At 44.7% G+C, this 21,409-nt stretch overlaps 1 protein-coding gene across 3 annotated transcripts in view; it reads left to right on the top strand.

The window, feature by feature from the left end:
- SEPTIN11 (septin 11) overlaps positions 1-16,653 on the top strand; it is a 70,655-nt gene extending 54,002 nt beyond the window's left edge. The window contains exons 7-11 of one of the 3 annotated variants that reach the window (XR_002908112.2): positions 498-666; positions 4,318-4,450; positions 6,368-6,555; positions 10,687-13,117; positions 15,298-16,653. Coding sequence is in view for 2 of the 3 variants with exons in the window: in XM_024199920.2 (XP_024055688.1) it covers positions 498-666; positions 4,318-4,450; positions 6,368-6,555; positions 15,298-15,313 (506 nt within the window). In the remaining variant the exon portion in view is untranslated. Of the gene's footprint in view, positions 1-497; positions 667-4,317; positions 4,451-6,367; positions 6,556-10,686; positions 14,236-15,297 lie in introns of those variants that run through there. The other 2 variants (XM_024199920.2, XM_024199919.2) reach the window with 2 other exon arrangements.
- Positions 16,654-21,409: the final 4,756 nt, after the last annotated feature.

Genomic DNA, 21,409 nt, shown 5'->3' with positions numbered 1-21,409 from the left:
GAGTCAGACCCCTGTGTTAGTGTGCAGTATAGACATACCCTTAATGTTTGAAAAACCAGCCCAGAATGTATAGACACTGGTAAAGCGTGCGCCCTGCAATTCACCCCCCTGCAGCTCCCCAAGTGGTAGTAATGGTGGATGGCGTGAAATGGAGAGGGCCTGGTTATTTTTACCACTGTACTGTCTAATCCTGCCAGCATGGATAGTGCTGATGCCCTGCTCTTGGTGCGCACTCAGGCAGGAAACGTAGAGGTATCCGACTGGAAAGCAGCATGTGAGTGACCCAGCACAACAAACTGCAAGAGTGTTTGCAAAATAATTCGTCAGCTGTTAGAACATTTTTCTGCAGTTTCCTCCTGTTCCTGTTGATCACACAAGCTGCTCACCGAGCAACTTGAAACCATGAAGAAAGAGCAATGGGGAAAATCTGCTGAATGCTGGATGTAACTTTCTTTTTTCTTCCTTGATGACCATTTTTCTTTTCGTTTCTTTTGCAGTTGAAAATGAAAACCATTGTGACTTTGTGAAGCTGCGTGAGATGCTGATCCGAGTGAACATGGAGGACTTGAGAGAGCAGACGCACACCCGGCACTATGAATTGTACAGGCGCTGTAAGCTAGAAGAAATGGGATTCAAAGACACTGACCCTGATAGTAAACCATTCAGGTATGAAAGCATAACAAAGGCCATATTCCTTTGTGGGTGTGAGTGACAGCAGTTGTTTTTCCTTCTCTACCCTCCTACACTCGCCTTTTTTTTTTTTTCTTTCTTTCCCCCTCATCCAAACAGCCAAGCATGTTGCCTTTTCAGCACCCCAAGTCCTGGCTAGAGTGAGTGAGATCCAAAATTAGACTCTGATTGCATTGCCACTATTACGCCACTAAGTCAGCCTGCGCCTAAATCTGAGATGTGTGTATGTTTTGAGTCACCTCTGAGAGTGAGTAACCTATTGTGAGGGGACGGTTTTAATTGTGAAGGGAAACAGTCATGTTAATCCTTGAGATTGCAAATAGATTGTCTGCCGGCACCCATCAATGCAAACAGGATTTCTCTCTGCTCCTTGGCAACACAAACCTAGGTGTGTTCCATAGCTCGAGGTAAAAGCTACAGCCTTGTTCTCCTCTCACCAATGCTCACATAACATCATTGATCTCCGTGGCGTGGGGGAGAGGAGTCAGGCCCCCGGTCTGGAAGGTAAGGCCAGACTGACACCAGTGTTAAGCTTCAATGACTAGGCGAAGTTCCACCGGCATGAGTGAGAGGGAGCCGGGCCCCTGCTCTGTAACCAGCTGAAGGGTGAAGTTTATTTGATTTCCTTTCCAGAGAGCAATGACTTAAGATGGGCTCAGCCCTTCCCTTTCAGGAATCCAAGGAATTTCCATTGCTTCCTGTGTACTTGAGGCCACTTTTGCCCAAGTTATAAGTAGAAAGGAAATGGGGAAAGTACCTAATTGTATACATCGGGTGGATGCTAGTTTAAAGTACGCCCACTCCCTTTCCTGCAGTAGTTGTATTTCCAAAATGAGAGAAAACGGTCGTGTAGGGATTGTATCCATTATTCCTCCCAAGACAAGCAAATATGCATTCCCTCGAGTCTGAGTAGTGGTCTGCAATGGGCACGTCTGCAGCACTGCTGGTTCCTCAGCTGGTTCACATTACTCTGTCAGGAGCAGTAAGCATTCGATTAATCTTAAGCCAAGCTGGCTAGGAGACCTCAGCAAACTGTTTACACTAAACAGGATGTTGCAGAAAGGAAGCATGTAAATGAGAGGCCAGTATCAGTGCAATTAAGCTCATTGCAAGAATGCAGGCCACTGCTTGTGTAGGCTCAAAGAGGTGCTAAAATAGGAGGAAGTGTCTGTGTTCCTTAATAGAAGGTTTTGGTTTTGTCTTTTTGTTTGAGAAGAGGTGGTTTGTTCCTCACAAAAAACAGACAGCATCTCTTTACTATTGTACTCCCCTTGCTTCTCGTGCATTTTCCTCCTCTCTGTGGAATCCTTTCCCTCTCTGGGTTGTTAACTGACCTATCGATTTTTAAAATAAAAGCTAGAATGTTTGTTTGTTTTTAAATTGACAGTAATTTGGAAACATGTTTTCCTTCATTGGATGTGAATGTTCAGATTCTGGGAGTTTTCTCTGGAATGTAGGTTTATGCCTCTTTGTTTGCTAGCTGAAGTTACAGCGTCTCTTGAGAGCTGCGACTGGAAGAACTTGCTGAAATCCCAAATGGCCTTGCTTTTATACTCCTCCAGGCTGGAAGTGAGTTCTCCATATGTAATTTTGAATTGCTGGGCCAAATTCTCCGCTGGAATAACGGCAGAGAGGTCAGCGGTGTTGCCCCAACAAAGAATTTGGCCCAGGCGAATTCTGGGGAAGTCATGGAGTTCTGCCAGCAGAGAATTTGCCCCAAACAAATTCCAAGGAAGTCAGTGGTATTACATCAACAAACAATTTAGCTTGCTGGCTTTTGTGTGGTTTGAAAGTTTCGCATGAAGGGTGGGATTTCCAACTGTAGTTGAGGGCCTAACTTTGGTAGGCTCTTCTGCAAATCCCAGTCTAAAATAGTAAGGTAATATCAGTAAAAATGAGTAATTTTGTCTGTCGACGGAAAAAACCCTGCATGAGCTGGCCAGCCTTCCTCCTTCCACACCACCCTGCTCTTTTGTTGGTTACCAAGATGTGGGTCGCAAGGCAGGATATGGAGTGCTTTCAGTTTGGTTTTGTAAGGTTCTGCTGCTCTCTAGAATACTATATTGCAACTGCAGTTTCTAATCTTCACTCAAATGAACAGATAAAACTGAAAGCACGCACAGGGAGCAGCTCTGTTGATGAAGAAGTGGGTTGTAGCCCACGAAAGCTTATGCTCTAATAAATTTGTTAGTCTCTAAGGTGCCACAAGTACTCCTGTTCTTCTTGAAGAAGGTAGTGTTATCCAGAGCCTACACTTGGACACTTAAAGGATTTCAATTAGAGATGGGCCACAAACAGAACCTTCTATCTAAAATTGAGTTTCAGGTAGATTCTGATTCGTTTCTCTGGATCTTTACCTATTATTACCAGTCTGGGACTGTTTCCAGTCCAGATCCAAAAGAAGCTCATTTTCATTTTCCCATTCTCAGATGGTGAGAATCTCACAAGAACTGAACCTTATGAGACTTCAACCATTCAAGTGCTGGGAACCCAGCTAGGTCAGCTGGCATCATGAGACTGCTGTCTCTGTCTGATACTGCAGAAGAGCAGCTCCTGAGAGACCCATTCCTGCAAGGGGCTGTGGGAGCTGGGGTTGCTCAGCACTGTGTGCAGGATTAAACCCAAGATGTAGCAATCTGAAGGCTGTCTGATTGGGATTGCGCGAAGGACTAACGAAGAAAATCCCGGCACGCAATGAAGAATAAAGCACTGGCCCAAAGCAGGAGCAAATGTTTCACTAACTCAGTTTTAATTTTCCTCATTGTGCCTATGCATAGAACGTAGCCTGTGTGTAAACCCACAATCCACATCAATGGAGCTTTAGTTGGGATTGTTTGTTCTCAGGAATGCAACCTGGGGAAAGAGTTGCCAGCAAACTCTAGCTGTCCTTTTGACTGAGATTTTTCAAAGCCACCAAAGGAATAAAATTAATGGGAATTTGGCTTCCAAATCCCCCGAGTGACTCTGAAAATCGCAGCTCTATGTGTAGGTGTGTGTGGGCCGATTTTATCCCCCAGAGGTCTGCTGCAGCAGCTCCTCACTGGGTAGTAAATCAGTGTCAAGAAACAGATTCCATTGTGTTGATGGAGGAATGAAGAATTTAAAGCTGTAAAAGATGGTGATTCAGAGGAAGAATAATAGTCCTTTACGAAACATACCAGCCCAGAATCTGTGTTCTGTTAATCCTGGATCCATGGATCCTACATAGGCTAGATGCCAGACAAACAGAAGATGAGGCAAGAAGATTGGGGGCAGAGAGAAATGTATAACTGATCAGTGGTGGAAGGCTATGATAGCAGCTGGATTGCAGTAAATGCATATGCAGTAGCTGCGTCTGAAGCTGAGTCACTCTTGCTGCCTGTTAAGTGACTTGCAGACTCTGAAAGCCTGTATCTGTTATATAACCTCCCAAACTGGAAGTTCCTTCTAGAAAACGAACTGAGATCCGGCCTTCCAGAAAACTGGAACTGAGATCCGGACAATGTGATCAGGTCTCTTCTCTGAAATTCCATGGCAATGCTGAGTGAGGGGTGACATGCCAAGAGCCCCAAAGCCTGGGGCAAATATCTCTGGTCCATGCACTAAGTGTAATCTTGACTGTTTTTTTCCCTTGTGTATTTGTAATAGTCTCCAGGAAACCTATGAAGCGAAGAGGAATGAATTCCTGGGTGAGCTGCAGAAGAAGGAGGAAGAAATGAGACAGATGTTCGTCATGAGAGTGAAGGAGAAAGAAGCGGAGTTGAAAGAAGCGGAGAAAGATGTGAGTGATTGCTAACCAAAAGGGTTACGCACAGGGGTTTACACTGGGAGCTTGAAAGGGGCCTAAAGGGCTTAGGCATTTGGATCCTACTGAGAGGAAGGATGGCCCACTGGTTAGGGCATGTGCCTAGGTGTTAGGAGGCGTGGGTTCAAGTCCCTGCTCTGCCATAGACTTCCTGTGGGACATAGGGCAAGTCACTTAGGGTCAGATTTTTAAAGGTGTCTAGGCACCTAAATTGATTTTTTCAGTGGGCGTTAGAAACCTAAGCACCTGACCTAAGGTCCTTGTGCCTCAGTTCCCCTGCCCGGACAGTGGGGCTAATCGCACTTCCTGGCTTCTCAGGGTGGTTGTGAGGATACGGACATTGAAGACTGTGAGGGGTTCAGACACGGGGGGGCACATAAATACCGTCGGCACAGAGAACTCTCTCGGGCTTCTTTGTAAAACCCCAGCCGCCATGTAATGCCGGCTCTGCAGATGGGAGTCCTTCCTGCCCAATGAACGGGGCATACGTGCTAGGTCATACAGCTCAGTGGTTCCCCTTCGCCCAAAGCACTGGGGATAGCTGCAGTCTGGGGAGCTGATGGCTTTGCAGGATGGCACCCAGCGCTGCAGACTCTCTGGCTTTGAAGGGGCCACGTTTCAACCATTACAGTCCTTTGAAACCTGGCTGCTGCATCGAGCCTTTCAGCAGCTCAGCACTGTTCTCTGGACTCCCACCCACTGCAGGGGCGGGGTTTCTCAGAGTGCAGCCCCAAAGGGCACAGCCGAACTGTCGTTATCCAAGAGGTCCATGTGAACAGGAGCTGCTCTGTGGAGGTCTAAAGCCGAGGGCCCAATTCCCTGCTTCCTTGCACCTTGTGTTGTCCCGTTGTATCTCTGCAAAGGGGGTGGAACATGCCACCGGGTCAGAGTGGTAGCATTTTGCACCCACTGTCTACTCGCTTTGTGTGAATGTAGCTGTCTCCACGTGGTGCAGGGCCGAGGAGAATCAAACCCTGTGTGTGTAAGTGCACAGATATCTGTGAATGTTATGAGAGATTCTGGGAGGCTTTTCATCAGGTGATCATGTAGCAGTTTTGCTGGTCACCAATGTACAACAGTTTGTCACTGCACACACATGAAAACACAAATTGTATGAGTCTGTTCATTAAAACGAACAAGACACATCGCGGTAACCTTCCCAGTGCTCGGAATTGGGAATGAGTTATCTAGCAGTCCCCAAAAAGCCTGAAGATATGGTGGAGGAGAAATGCTAGTTGGCTTGGGTCTTTCATGCAGTCATCTCAAATCCATGTCAGTACTTAAATGAAATAGATGTTTAAGGCAGTTCTCACACGTAGCTTTCCTGCAGCGAAAGGTGAAATCCTAACTCCCTGAAGCCCATTGGCAGAATAACTAGTATATAAGCACCCAGCAATACCTCTTCATGCTTTGCCCCTCCTTGTAGAATACCAGGAATGTTTAAAATCCCTTTAGGAAAATTTCTTTTTAAAATCAGTAAAACTTGGTTTTGTGGTGAAGGCCCTGGAGGGGGAAGATCTGCCTCCAATTCCCAGCTCTACCACAGCCTTCCTGTGGGACCTAGGCTAAAAATTTTCAAAAGTGCCTCAATGACTTAGGCTTCTTCATGCATAAGAAATTTTGGAAATGGGATTTAGGCTCCTAAGTCCCACTGACCTTCAATCTGACCCTTATTCTTTCTCTGCCTCGGTTACATAATACTTCCTTTGGCCGTCTTGTCTGCTCAAATTGGGAGCTCTTCAGGGCAGGCGCTGCAGTTCTGCTTTACGTGCGTGCAGAGCACCTAGACCAGTGGGACCCCTGTAGGAAGTGCTGTAATACATACAAATAAGAAAAAGCAATCTTCTTTTCCCCTCCCCCTCCAACTCTATCATCCCCTCCCTGTCTGGGCAGCTCCATGAAAAGTTTGACCATCTCAAGCGGACACACCAAGAAGAGAAGAAAAAAGTGGACGACAAAAAGAAGGAGCTTGAGGAGGAGCTGAGCAACTTCCAGAAGAAGAAGGCAGCCGCTCAGCTGCTACAGTCACAGGCTCAACAGGCTGGTTCCCAACAAACCAAGAAAGACAAGGACAAGAAAAAGTAAGGGGCTGTCGCACTACAACCTTGTGGCCTTATTCCAGCGTGTGTGGGCTTTTTTTTCTGTTGCGTGTCTGTATTTGCTTTTTCCCATCATCAGACTGGAAACTGGGCTTTTTACCAGACTGATCAAATAAAATATGATCTCCAAGGGGCGGGCCGGGGAGATGATTTTAAGGTTTCATTAAAAGGGTACCGTAAAGTTTAATTTATCCCTCTGCCTGGTTTGAGAGAGCAGTCAGAAAGTGGAGGTCTAATCTGTGATTTCTCAAGCATATTCGGAACCAACTTTGGGACACTAAGGTGTCAGACTTATTCTCCTGAGCCCAATAAGAGCGTCTCTACTTGTACTTCCTTCCCCCATTTATACTTTAAATATAGTTCCTGATTCTAAATACTTTAGGATTGCGGTTATAGCTATAAACGCCTTTAAAACCAAAAGCTTAACAGCCATGTCATTTTGACATGGAACATTCTAGTGCCAAAAAGTGAATACTTGGGGTGTTTTTTTTTTTTTTTTAAACCATGGTACCTATAATTACAGGTTAATTTAATTCATGTAGTATCAATTCAGCATAATAAGATAGCACAACTGATACATCTAGCAAAAGATAAATGGCATTGTATTTTCTACTATTATGTATTTACACTTGTGAGGCAATTCTACTCAAATACTTACGGGGCTTCCGAATGGCAGAATGTATCCAAGGGCAGAATTTGTCCCTTTATTGGCTTTGTTCCATACACTGCTTTAAAACCCCCAAAACTGTCTCGGGATTGGAGACTTACAATGAAACCAAACAAGTTTGACAGAGCTGAAGTACAATAAGAATGGATTGTCTGTATAGCAGAACAGGACAATCTATTCTAAAAGGCCAGTCTTAGGTAAGAAGTACCAATCTCAGATAGGGTAGGGTTCCTCTTTGATTCTTTCCCAGGTTGCCTGAGATAAAAGCACACCTTTATTTTACTGAAATCACATACCCTCTACAGAGAATGATACTGTAGAATCTCACTGAGTAACACACTTTTTAATCCACACAAAACATTGTTGTCTCCAGACCTCAGCAAATGTTTAATAGCCAATGCTCCTGCAAGGTCTTGCATTATACATAGGGCATTTCCTGGTAGTCTATGAAATACAGTCATAAATAATTAACACTAAGCTGTTGTTGACAAAAGAAAAATGGTTGAAGTGCAATTAATGATGTGGCATTTTTTGCTTTTGATTTGGTCACCTAGGGCTTGTCTGCATGTGGAGTTATTCAGGAATGGCTGGTGTGCTTTAAATTCCCATCCTATCTTAATCTGAATTAACTCTCAAGTGTGGGGAAGACCTTACTTGCTAATTGACTAACTTCAACTATTCATAAGTGGACTAGTGAGCTTCTACTTTATTTCGTGTACACTAGTGTATTTTTCTACAATGGGCAGTGGCACCGTGCTCTCATCCTTGTACCAGTAGAAGCCGGAGTGTGTGTCTCTCGTTTCTGCTGCTGGATCAGTGCTCTGAAAATCACGCCCAGCAAAGACATTTAAAACAAGGAAGGGCCAGTTCCTCACTTGATGTAAATCAATGTAGCTCCTAGGGAGCCATGCTGGCTTACTCTAGCTGAGAATCTGGCTCTGAAAGCTTACGCAAAAACCAGCATAGAGAAAATACAGCATTTTCATGTGTACTGGAAACTCATTTAATTAAATAATCCAAAGAGCAGATCAGTACAGAACTAATAATATCTGGCAGCAACCTTCCTAGGATGCTGAGATTTCTCCCTTGTGCGCTCTCTGTAAATAGGATAGACTGGAACAAGGGTCCTGCCTGGCATGGCTGTTCCCACATTGTGTTCCCCTAGTATTATTGCCTTTTTCTAAGTAACTTGGAACTTTTGATGACCTTTTCCTACTCAGAAATCTCTTAAATGGCGCTGCTAATTTAATATTTATATAAAATCTGCAATAGGTTTCTTCATCTCTTCTGTATCAGACTGAAGCTATACGCAGTGGGGTTTGGTTTTGTAACTTTCAATAGTAGACGTTAGCTACTAGTTGTTCCTGTGAATTCTTCTGGCACCTGCATGAGATTGGTGTATTATATACGTCCTGTTTCTAGCTGCCATTACAAATCACATGGTTTCTATTCTGCCATAGAAATCCAGTCATGAGGAACATGCACTTTGCTTTGTAAATATGTTTTAAAATAGTCTCGCCTCTCAGTATCCTTCCACACCAGCTGTTGGGAGTTGCTCAAATTGTTTTATAATGTTCAAAATTGCTAACAGAAGCTGGAAAGGAAAATGCGGATGCATCTGCATTGTAGCATATCTTGGTTCCTAAAACCTTTAAATTTCCTCTTGCACTCTAAGGAAATGCTACAGTTTTAATAGGTAAGGGTTTTTATTCTTCTTTTTGAACTGCGGTGGCATGACTGTGATGTTTTATACAATTACCAGTGGAAATCAGGCTAATCCCTGAAATGCTCTCAGCTGGATTTCCCTTGTAGCCTCCCCAGAATGCAATTTATTGGACTGCTTCTTTTTAAAGGTGGGATTACACATCTGTAACTTGGACCACTGAGACCGTATCAAAATTCTGCACAAGCCAGCATGATGAAACCGGGCCAAATTCTCTCCTCACCTAACTCCATTGGAGAGAATTTGGTCCCATCCCATGAGAATAAACAGCTGTCCTTATTACTCCCTTTTTACTGTGTTTTTCTGATGGATTCCTGAGTGAAATGAGATCTACAATTCACACACATTTTTCTAACATTTTTTGTTGATGATAGCCCTGGTTAAGGAAAGAATTTTGAGTGGGGGCAGCACTTAAGCATGGGCATAAGTCCCCTGGAGTTAGAGGTATATCATTATTAACTTTTGCATTACCACAGCACCTAGGGGCCCTATTTGTAGACCAGGCCCCGTGTGCTAGGCGCTGTACAACCATATGCTTAAGTGCTTGCCTAAATCCCATCCTGATCCCATAATCTTAGCTGTGGCCTTGGCATTTCTTCATACCTACATGTTCCAGTGGCAGTTGCTGGCAACGAGTGTGGTCATGGCACAACCAGAGTAGGTCCTTTTTAATAAGATCGGTGAAATGCTTCTCGGCTCTTGCCTGTTCCATTGAATAGGTCATCAGCTGCGTACTTAGAAGTGTGCGTTGTTTTACTTACAATTTCTCAGACAGGCACAGGAGTTGGAACTCTTTTTTTGTTTGGCTGCTTTAATGTAAAGTCACTTTGTAAAACAGTACAAGAAACTTCGCTTCCAACTTCCTTTTAATGAAAGGAATTTTCAAACCGGTGCAAATATACTAGGCCGTATTCGGTCCTAGTAGAAGTCCTTAAACTACCCCATGCAGGGTGTTCAGTTGGGGCCTGGGACAACCCCCACTGAAGAGAGACTCCAACTGATTTCAGTGGGATCCGGATCAAACCGGTAGGCTACGTTTTCAAAAGTGATGAGTGACCTTAAAGTGCCCAACTTGAGATGTCTTAAAGGGGCCTGGTTTTCAGAAAATGTTAAGCATCTGCTCTCTGAAAATCAGAATCCCTTTTAAGGTGTCTTAGGGCTGGTCTACACTGGGGGGGGGGGGCCTGATGTAAGATACGCAACTTCAGCTACGGGAATAGCGTAGCTGAAGTCGACATATCTTATTTCGACTTACCTCGGGTCCTCATGGTGCGGGATCGAAGGCCGCGGCTCCCCCGTCGACTCCACTACCGCCGCTCACCCTGGTGGAGTTCCGGAGTCGACGGGAGCACGTTCGGGGATCGATTACTACCCGCCGATTCGGCGGGTACTCTGGATGTACCCTTAGGTTGGGCATGCAAAATCACTAGCCACTTCTGAAAATATTGGCCTAAGTCACTATCAAACAGTAACCTAGTTTGGACTAACTATGTGGTTTGTTTGTTTTTCTCCACTCAGTTTTTCTTTGCTTTTGCTTGTCATATAGAATAGAATTGACTCCAATTTTAAAATTGGTTTCACTCCTTTTTAATTTCGTTTTGCATGGGCGTCCACCGAAGCAGAATGCTGGTGTCAGCTCTCCCATCTTTCTTTCTTTTCTTTCTTTCTTTTGGGTTTCTATTATTTCTAATGTTTTTTGTTTTTGTTTTTTTTTAACTTGCAGTGCAAGCTTCACATAAAGCCTGGCAAGCCAAGGATGTTCCTGCATTCACCTGCTTTTGCAGTAACGCGTCTCTTCCATCTGTTTGGGTTTTGTTTTAAACACAAATAACTATTAACTCATTTAATAATGGAGTGGGTGGGAGAAAGGTGGGTGAAGCAGTGAGCATCTGGAAATTGAAGGGCGGGGGGTGTTTTTGTTTGGAAAGTTGATGCCATTTCTCTCTGGTAAGAACAGCCACAATAGATCAGACCTGCCACTTGGCTTTGAATTGAGAGCAAGACTTGTGCGTCATTGGCTTGATCCAAGGCCACTTAAAGAGATTGGAAGGGTTTTGCTGCTGTTACTCGTTTGCACACACTGCTCTCAACAGGCCACACTGAGAGTCCCCTTACTCGCACTGAATAGCACAAGTACTGCCATGGAAATCTGAAGTGAGTTACTATTCAGTGTGAATAAGATCAGTGCAAACTTAGCCAGAGTCTCCCCAGTGTATTGCTAACCCCAGACGTCCACTTAAATGAGTGTTTCTTTGATAGCTGACTTGTAAGACTGTAGAAATCCCATTGTTAGGTTTTTGTGTGTGTAGGTAACAAAAGAGCAACTGACCTTGCATGCTTATTCTTGCATGAGTTTTTTACCTTATGGATAATGACTTTTGGCCTGGCTTTTTGTTATTCACCCAACGGGTTAAATATTTTTGCAATAACTCTTCTCTATTAAGTGCTGTGGCTAACCACTAAAAGCTGTACAGTGTGCATCAAAAGGAGCTGCAAATTCCCAAGACAGGAGGTTTTCCCCCCTCTATTGCTTTGAAATCAAGAGTCCCTCATCAAAAACTAACCAGGTGACCGAAACCCATCCCAAAACTTGAATACACTTTCCACAGATTGCCTGGGTAAAAGAGTCATCCAGCAAACGCATAAGTACAAGCGTAACTTTACTCATGCAATATAGTTCAGTTGACTTTAGTAGAAGTCCTTATGGGAGTAAATGTTTGCACATGCTTATGTGGTTGCAGGATCAGTCTTGGAATATAGTGTCTTCTGTTGGTAAGTGCCAGTGAACCATTAAAGGAGTAAATTAAAACTCCATTAACTTCAGTTACTCTGTGCTCCTAAAGTGGAGAATATGGCTGTTCACTCTTTACCGGGCTAAGATGTAGCTTATCTTGCTTGACAAAGGCATAATAAAGGTAACATCAATGCACTGATCAGCTTTGCGCAGCCGGCTAAGGCTTGGGATGCAAACAATAATTTGCATTTAAAAACGGTGACTGAACATCTAGCATAAGCCAGGCCTTTTTTTAGGGCGTACTTGGTGTGAAAATTGACCTAACTGTTTAATTTGTATTTTCTATGCCATTCCTTTTCGGACAGAGTGTTTTCCTTTCTGATACATTCCAAGAAGTGGCGACCCATGTTTACCCTCTGACTTCTGGATTTCTTTCTCTACTGCTGATGTTCTGCCAGCTTCCCCTCTGCTCCTAGCTAGGTAGTCTCCTGTTTCTTTCTTTAAAGCACTCTTGAAATTAACCCTCTTCACCTGATCCCACACATTCCAACTTTGCTTGTTTCTACCCAAGCACAGGGGTCATGTAACTACATTCACAAAGGCAGGTTTGTGGGGGGTTGTTTTGTGTTCTTCCCCCCCCCCCCGGCGTAAACATGGCTCTTAGGGGAGGGGAAAGGGTGGCTGGACAAACTGCATAAATTTAAGCAGAGGAAAAGCAGGGAAGAAACTATTTTGAAATTCAAGCTAAGTTGTCATGTGAACATCACAATCATTGGAAGGACTGACAGTTGCAGTAGCCAGGTTAAATAGCAGTAAAAATCCGAGATCCTTGCAGTTTTGCTTCAGCTTAACCTTACAAACTCACTTGGTATTGAACACATGAAACCAGTTTCCTAACCATGGGCTGCATTTGATCATGCACTATGCTCAAGTTTGAAGCTTGTGTAGCGTGCTTCCATCAGCTGTGTCTGTGTGTGTCCTATTTTTAATTAACACGGGGGGGGGGGGGGTTGTGCCAAGTAAGAGAACTTAATTTTAACATTAGTTTCTCCTGCTCAGTTTAAAAACCCTTTCAAGGGAAGCTTGGCAGAGAAAATTAGTTGAGACTAGGTGTTTTTATTTTGGACACAAAGCTGTTGCCAATGTATTAAATGCTGGGGGGAGGGATTGGTTTGTTTCCCTTTTTAGCAAAGAACCATCGTTTTGGAGAAGCCGGGAATAAAATTTAAACTTACAAATTTTTTTTTTTTTTTCCCAATGGCGCACTAAGATTTAAGAATCCCTGGGCCATGTTTAGCTTGTTACTGCTGCACTTCTCTCCTTTCTGTATCTATGCCTTTTTTCACAGTAGTCCCTGGCTCTGCACGGAATAAGTGATCCCCTCAAATCTAGTTGGATGTGCTTTCTTTCACCTTTGCATGTAAGTACAGCAGCAAGAGACCTCTCTGCCCACTTTGGAAATGAATGAAAGTTGACTTTTCTATAAGTGGCAATGCTGAGGGTTCTTTAAAAACTTTTATTAAACAATAACCATCTTCAGCTGGGATTTCTGAAGGGAGTTAGGCACCAGCTCCTATTGGCTATTAGGGACCCCAACTCATTTGAAAATTCCAGCTTAAGGTAGCATTCGCTTTTTCATGACAGCTACATAACCCTAACTCTTGCTTGTGAGGATCTGCGAAGGGTAGGATGTTTAAACAACGACTAGTCACTGATAATGCTGCATTTCCCGGAGGTGCTGGGATGTCCCTTTTTAGGATGTTCTAAATGAGCAGGAACAAACAATGGAGAGTGCAGATCTGCGCATTAAAGCACTCCCTGGATGTGGAATAAAACCCATAGGCAAAGTCTGAATGACACACTGGCCAGCCGGGGACGACTGATACTTTTTCCAAAATGCACTGCTGTGAGTATTGGGGGTTGACTTTCAAAAGCACAGATTAGGCACCTTATTTCTACTGACTTGACATCTCCTTGGTTATAAAGGGGTCATTGTTCAAGAGTGCTCAATATTGGCCTCACTGCTCCTCTTTAAATCCATGGGGAAACTCCCCTTGAAGTTTTGAGGAGCAGAGTTAGGCCAACACTGAGGGCTCTGGAAAAATCCCACTCTGTGTATAATGTTTTATATAAGAATGAAGTAAATAGTGTGCCCTTTCTTACCCTGGGCCTTGTGACTGTGGTTATCCTCAGTGGTTACTATGGCTACCTGAGTACTTCCAATAATCCATCTCATCTTTCAGTATAGAGTGACATGTCATTTTTGTGGCTGATGGGAAAGGGGGAATTACAAGGTATTCCACTCAGTGGCAGCTCCAGGCCGGAATCTGAAACAGCTAGTAAAAACTGGCCATGGTTCTGATCTGCAGAATGCATCCACTCAGCTGCCAAGCCAGACTCTGTGTTCCTAGCTACGGGCTACTGGGAGTTTTCTTAAATACAAGATCACTTACCCTTTTGCTGCCTTGTATATGTTACCTGCTTATAACCCTGTCAAGAAGACTTTTGTATTTGTGTCTTTAAAAACAAACAAACAAAACCCTTATTTAACACAATCAAGGGTTTGTTTGTTTGTTTTTCAAGTAGTTCTTGTTCTACTTTTAAACTGTTGTGATGAAAAACAGCAATGTCTTGTGTGTGTTATCAGATCTATCCATTTGAATCATGTTGTGATTTGCCATTCTCAAGCTGTTAGAAACAGCTTATTCCTGTCACATCCTTTCTCCAAGGAGCCCAACTGCATTTACAGTATAGATCATCTAGGAGGCCCTAAGGGCCAGGGTGTGACAGCCTGGGATTATACAAATATGAAGGGTGTTTTTTTAAACTAACTGAAAATAAAGCTGTGAACAGCAGTAGGAATATTTTGTGTACTTATTTTTAAATATATGCTGATGGCCTTTAAACTAGAGGTGTAGAACATTATTACCTTGCTCTTTGAAAATAACCCATGTTTTTGTCCAAATGACTGTATACCTCCAGCCAGTGTTAATGCAGAAGTATATATGTATGACTCTTAGATGTCTTATTGGTGTCAAAATATTTCATTTCTGAAGTTCAAAATGAATCATAGCCTTCCGCCACAGTTCAGTTCCTTTTTTTTGTATGTGCTCTGGGGTGCACATGTGAATCGTGCCAACACACAAAGTGGGAAAGGGGAAATATATTTTTACCCAAACACTCTAGTTTTTGTGTGGCCTTTGTAACTTTCTTTTGTTGTCGTTGCTGGCTGTTGGGTGAAAAAAGGAAGTGAATGTATGTGTGAACGCCAAGGGTGACGTTTTCATGCTTGCTTGATGTTGAGGCAGACATTTCTTGTTCTTGGTTGATTGCTTCTGGGATGTGCCAAGGTGGGTCACAGTGGCAGCATTCATTTTACCCCATTCCTTGCTCCTCTTCCCCCATTCACTAAACAGTAGCTTGATGGGCCCAGATCCTTGCACTGCTCCTGCTACATTAAAGCCTTCACGTATGCACACACGCCCGCGCACACACTCACTCTTTCTCTCTCTCCTTCACAGCTTACTTCCTTTAAAATGTTTCATTTTCTTTTTTCCTTTCATTTGGATTCTGAACCTTTTCTTTTTCTTTTTTCTGTAGCTTCTTCTTTATGTAACGGTCACCTTGCCAAGCCCCCACTCCCTTTCTCCTAATGGGCACTAGAAGAGCCAGCGGGAAATGTACGCACCCGTTGGGAGAAGAGTTACCTCATTCTTCTATGAGCTCCGCCTTGCTCTTTAAAGCGTGGGTCAGGGAAGTACGTAGCTGTAAGGGTCTGTTTGCTCCCCAGGGCTGACCAGTATGTCAACTCCAGGATTTTTGTTACCACCAAGAGAGAGAGAATAAGTGGACTAGAGAACTTGGATGCTATCACAGATATGACATTGGGAACTTTTTTCTTTTGCCATCACCTGCACACGGCTGTCAATTAAATAAGAAGCTTATTGACCACGGACAGAATGAGTGTCCAATAATAAGCGATGATTGCTGAGTAGTAGACTTAAGCTAGCACCAACTCTAACCCTCTCTGACAAACCACCTGATCTGGCTACTCTGAAAGCCGTGCAGTCATGAGGCGTATGCTCCTGTGCATTTTAAACCACTTATTAAAAACAGTTCCTTGGACAGGGATCACTATTTTTCAGTATTAAGTGGCATGAGCAGAGAGAGCTGCTATTTGATACTGTTGTGTTGATGGAATTTGTTCAGTTGTTTTCAGCTGATCTTCTGCCTCTTCATGTGCAAAATGGGATCTTTTACTATGAAGTCCAGCCACACAGATCGCTGTCTGAGGAGAAGACTATTTTTAACTATGTGACGCCCATCCAGTAATGTTTACATCCTTGATGTTGTCTTGCTGTGGGACATGTGTATAACTTTCACTTGTTTACTTCAGAAGCAGATTCAACAGCGAAGAGCTTGAAAAGTGCCAAAAACTTGCTAAAAACAAAGTAAGCTTGTAACGTATTTTACACATGCAAGTCGAGTGCCCTCTAGTGTCAGTGGGCTCTGTTCATTATGATCCTCATTTTAGGTGTATTGGGGGGGAGTTTTTCTAATTACTTGCTGCCCAGCAGTGGATGTTCATTGCTCCTGACCACACCTCATTTCAGTGTGGAGTGACAAAGGGAATGCAGAGTATTTTATGTTGCCTCCTTTCTTGTTTACAGAATAAAAGGCACCATCGTTCCCAAACTTGCTTACATGCTTTTTCAGACTCCTGCTGCTGGAGAGAGGGCTGGGCTTAGAGTGACAAAACAACCATTTCTTCAATCTGATTAAGTGGATTTGTGCTTATACGTCAAGGAAATATTTAGATCAGCCTTACAAAATTATGTTTACCATTTCTGGTATTCAATTTAATTGGGTGAACTGTACTCTCCTCCTGAAGGAGTGGGAGAAGAATTTTGCAATAGTCAAAGATAGGGAGAAAACTTGAGTATGGCGTTAAGGCCCTGTACCAGACTCGCTCGGAAGAAACCACCTTCAGAAAATGTTTGAAATGTATTAAGTTTAGGACACCGGGCCTCAATGAGGGAAGTGTTTAAACACAGGGTTAGTGCATTGCTGGATTAAGGCCTGACTCCACTCTTTGACGACTTCCACAGATTTTACTAAAGTGGTAACAATGTGACCTTTACTGATATACCTCTTAATCTCATAGAACTGGAAGGGATCTTGAAAGGTCATCAAGTCCAGGCCCCTGCCTTCACTAGCAGGACCAGTTTTGCCCCAGATCCCTTAGTGGCCCCCTCAAGGATTGAACTCACAACCCTGGGTTAAGCAGGCCAATGCTCAAACCACTGAGCTATCTCTCCCTCCCCCCCAAGAAAGTAGTTTTTCACCCCAGATGGGACTTGAACCCACAATCTCTGACTTAGAAAGCCATTGCCTTATCCATTAGTAGAGTTGAACCCCATCTTCTAGCACTGCTTGATCAGGCCGTGATGTTACCATGGTAGAAGGATACTGGTTTGATCTATATGAAGCATAGGTCTCGGGGCTCTCATGGTGCTGCCACTGAAAGCCAATGCCACAACTTGCATTCATTTCAATAGGAACAGGACCATGGCCTATATGACTTTAGTAGAAACAGCTGAGCCCAGGTGAAAGTCACCCCTGGGCAGAGGGTCAGCTAGAGGCTTAGACATTACTTAGCTCCCTCTGAAGCCTTCATTTAACAATAAGCTATATGCATGTGCTTAAAGGGTAGGGTAATGTTTTCAAAAGCACTGAAGTCCTTGCAGCATCAAGGCCCTGGTGAAACAGGTGCAGATCCACGGGATGATGTCTCACCCACGGAGTTTATAATGGCCCTGCCTTCCAGACAAGTTCAGTTCTATTTACTTAGCCCCCGCTCCCATGCTTGTGCCTCACTCCTTTTCTCCTTCATTCACTGCTGCATGCTCTGAGTCCCTACAATAGCCTAATCCGTTTTGAGTATTTTTAAAATAAAAAGGTAATGGGGCCCTGCTCTGTGACCAGGGATCCCAAGCACTGCTACACCACAACCAACGCCGAGAGAACGTAAACACCGGGAAACCAGTCTTACCCCATCATCTAACAGTGGGTGCTGGAGTCTCTGCTCTCGGTGGTTTTATAAGCAGTGTAACAACGCTTGAGTCTCAGCAATAGGAAGGGAGAGGCGAGTCAGGCTCTCTTGGGTTAACTGCAGTGGTCTGCTATTCTGCAACCAGTCAGCACTGCAGGTTCTCAGCACCTCTGGGAAAATCAGGTCCCTTACGATGGATTTAAACGTCTTAACTTTAAAAGCCCCCAAGGGTGGGACTTGTACCCATTACAGATAGCCTCAGACTGCCCATGCTATGCTTGTACAGATTACACTTCCCTACATATCGCTTCCCCTTTAGTTTGCGTAGGTCACCAAGCCAGCCCATCTAGTGAAGCAGCCTGTACAGGGTCAGAAATAGGAGCTGCTCACCTGTTCTCTTCCAGAGTAACCCCCATCTCGTGCTCTGCTGTACTGGAGTCCCTAGGCTTGATAAGCTCAGCAGCCAAAAACCCTAAGGCAAGGAAGAAGTGGCAAGATGGTTAATTTGTTGTCCATTAATTATTAATCATGTTAATTACAGTCGTGCCTAAGGGCCAACCAAGAATGGGGCCCACATGGGGCTAGGTGCTGAACACTCATGGCATGACAGGTCAATGTCGTAACAGGAGCTGGACGTGGTAACCTCATGGTGAACAGTGCAACAGGCTGCCGTGAGGTTGACACTCCAGTGACTGGCTTGGCAAGGCAGGAGCTCTACGTAACGTGCAGGTTCCTCTAGGCATTTGTATCCGTGTCCACAAGGCACTTCCTCCTGTGTGTGATTCATAATAAAAATGTGGTTGTCGGGTCTTGTGTGGTCTTTTAAATGCTCCCATTTTTCCATGCACAGTGGTGAAGTGTGGCCAGGCCACCGCCCAGAACGTAAATGATGAAGTTGGGCCTCACACGTTAGCAGCACCTGCTTCCAGCGGGCTGCCCTGCCTCCAGCAGGTCACAGGCATGCAAGGGCTTCATTGCTCCTGTGCTGTGGGGATGGAGCTGGAGGAAGACTGGACCAAAAAGCAATGCACCGTTGCCCATTAGAAGAGAAGAATTATTACTTTTTTGGAGCCGCTGCAGCACATTAGTAGAAGCAGATGGTACCGAGACATTTGGCACGGTCCCTCTGCTGAACACGTGCCTGTCGGCGTGACACACATGAGCTTGGATTTGGCTCACTTCTAGGGCATAAAAATGTACTTTTCAGCCGCACTAAGGGTTCAGTCAAAAGACCCTTGAGCCCAATGTAAAGACTCCTATTGACTGCAGTAGATTTTGAGTCAGGCCGCAGATGAGAAAGAAAATAAACTTACACACACACACAAATTGCCACAGGAAAAGCGAGTTGGGCTTGTGCCCACCCAGTGTGGTTCGGAGCGGACACGCCTGTCTGCTGGAGGAAGTAGATGGTGAATCATTTACTAAGCAACCATGCCCATAACACAATTTGATTGACATCATTGTGTGTGATATCACCACGCCGCTGCACTGTGAGAGACGATAAACTTCATGAAAGGAGAGGGAATTGGGTTTTTAAATGAGGAATTTATACTGTTCACACAATAAATAAAAGGCGAGTATCCAAGTAGGGAGACGCTAATTTCTCTAGAGACCTTGAAGAAGTGGAAAAGGACTAGAGTATAATTGCTTTCCCCTTACATCCATTTCCGCTGCTGCCTGTACAAGACTAAGAACCTGGGGCATGCTGAGAGCTGTGGGGAAGGGCTGGTTTTGTCGCTCGAGGTGGATATGTGCAGAGGGAAATTGGAAAACATCTGGAGGGAATTATTTAAAATATTAGGATTCAGATCACCTAAAGGCAGAGCCTGCTTTATGCACACAGCTCACCCCTGCCATTTACCCATGGGGTTGTCTACATCAGCACAAAGTGGGTGCAGATCAAAAGGGAAAGAGTGCAGGGCACCAGTGAATCAGGGCCTGAATTCTAGACACCATCGTCTGTTCCCTCTCCACCCACATGTTCCGCGCCAGACTCAACTGTAGCCCCGGTCAGTCCCCTAGCAAGACAGCTCCTTGGTACGAGAGCAGCTGTCCTTTTCATTCTGAGACAGCTCCCACGCACCTTTGCAGCCTGAAGCATTTGGCTTTGTAAACTAGCAGGGCTGTCATATAATTATGGTTAAAGTGGCACCACACTATTTTCCCCTCTGGATAACAAGCGTTCACGCCAAGTCAAAATCTGCGGCTTTCGTGCCCTAAAATAATTCAAAACAGAGTGTAACAGCCACTTCAGCCACAGGAGGGAGGCAGAGGCTGCAAAAGACGCCTTATGTGACTCTCAGCTAACTGCGCTCTGAGCCGTTATTCTAGGGCAGTGGTTCCCAAACTTTAACCACCTGCGAACCCCTTGTGCTAAAACGTCAAGTCTCGCGACCCCCCCCTCCTAAAAATGAATATTTCCAGACGTTTTCTCCCTTACCTCAGCATGAATTATAAAAGCCGTGATCTTGGAAATATAAAATTTGTTTTTATGACAGGCTTATTACACACTACTATTTATCACTACAGTATTTTTATTACATTATGAAAACAGCAACTCTTCCAAGATCTCACTTTTGATTAAGCCTGTTAGAAGACGAGGCGCCAATAGAAAAAAAGGGGTGTGGGGGTAAAGCCCCCACACACCCCAGGGCCGGGGGGGCACTGCTGGAAAAGTGGGGGGGCCCCAAGAAAAAAATGAGGAACCCGCGGGGGGGGGCGCCAACGCTGGAGTGGCACGTGATCCTCGCCCCCCACCCCCTGTACTGGCGTCTCTCGCTCCTAAGGAGTATCAGATGTGAAACAGCAGGAAGGTATTTAAGAAGCCAACTCAGAGTTCCTCCTACACAAGCATTCAGGTCTTGAGCAGTCCAGGCAAACGACGCACGTTACAACAAAGCTTAAACTTGTTCTTCATAATTTAAAAACACTAGCAGCCTCTTTAATTTTAAAAACAGCAAAAAATATCCACCTCCCTTTCCATTTCTTAAAAGAAGTCTTGAAGTTTAAATCTCCTGATAGATATGCTTGCTTTGATCTGCTTAGCTCTTGGAAATCCAGGGGCTCGGGGCTGCTGGCCCCGTGCTGCCCGGGGTCCCTATGGACAGCTCTATCCGCCATTAGGGAATTCTCCCCCCGAGAACCCCCTGTAACATTTCATGAACCCCCGTTTGGGAACCACTGTTCTAGGGTCAGGGGATGTGGAACATGGCAATCGGCGGTGTGATTGCAGCGCAGGTAGGCATGCCCAGGCTGACTCCGATTGAGCCAGTGCCGCTAGCCCTAAAGATGCAGTGGTGTGGGCTGTACAATTTTGCCCAGACCCTGGAACTTTAGCCCACACCTCCGCATCGTTGCTACTATTCTTAGCGTGCTAGCTAGAGTAACGCTCCCGTGGGCACGACTACCTGAGCTACCATCACTCCGACTGCCCTGTAAACATTCCCCGCAGTCCTGCACACCATGCAGCTGGCCAGTTCCGGGGAGGAAGGGGGGGGGGGGAGGAGAAGAAAAACGGGACATTTCATCGGAGGAAGCATTGCAGGATCCGGCTCAACGCTGGGAGCTTGTTTAGCAATGGTGTGAGAGTGATGTTAATACGCTGATGCTCAGAGAGGCTGAGCAGCTGGGTGAGAGCCCCTGCTCTTCCATGCTTCCTAT

The sequence above is a fragment of the Terrapene carolina genome, unplaced genomic scaffold (assembly GCF_002925995.2).
Source record: "Terrapene carolina triunguis isolate 2854851 unplaced genomic scaffold, T_m_triunguis-2.0 Scaffold136, whole genome shotgun sequence".
In the NCBI taxonomy this organism is placed as follows: Eukaryota; Metazoa; Chordata; order Testudines; family Emydidae; genus Terrapene; species Terrapene triunguis.
The sequence above is the reverse complement of the archived record's forward strand: the minus strand, read 5'-3'. Positions and strand labels throughout refer to the sequence as shown.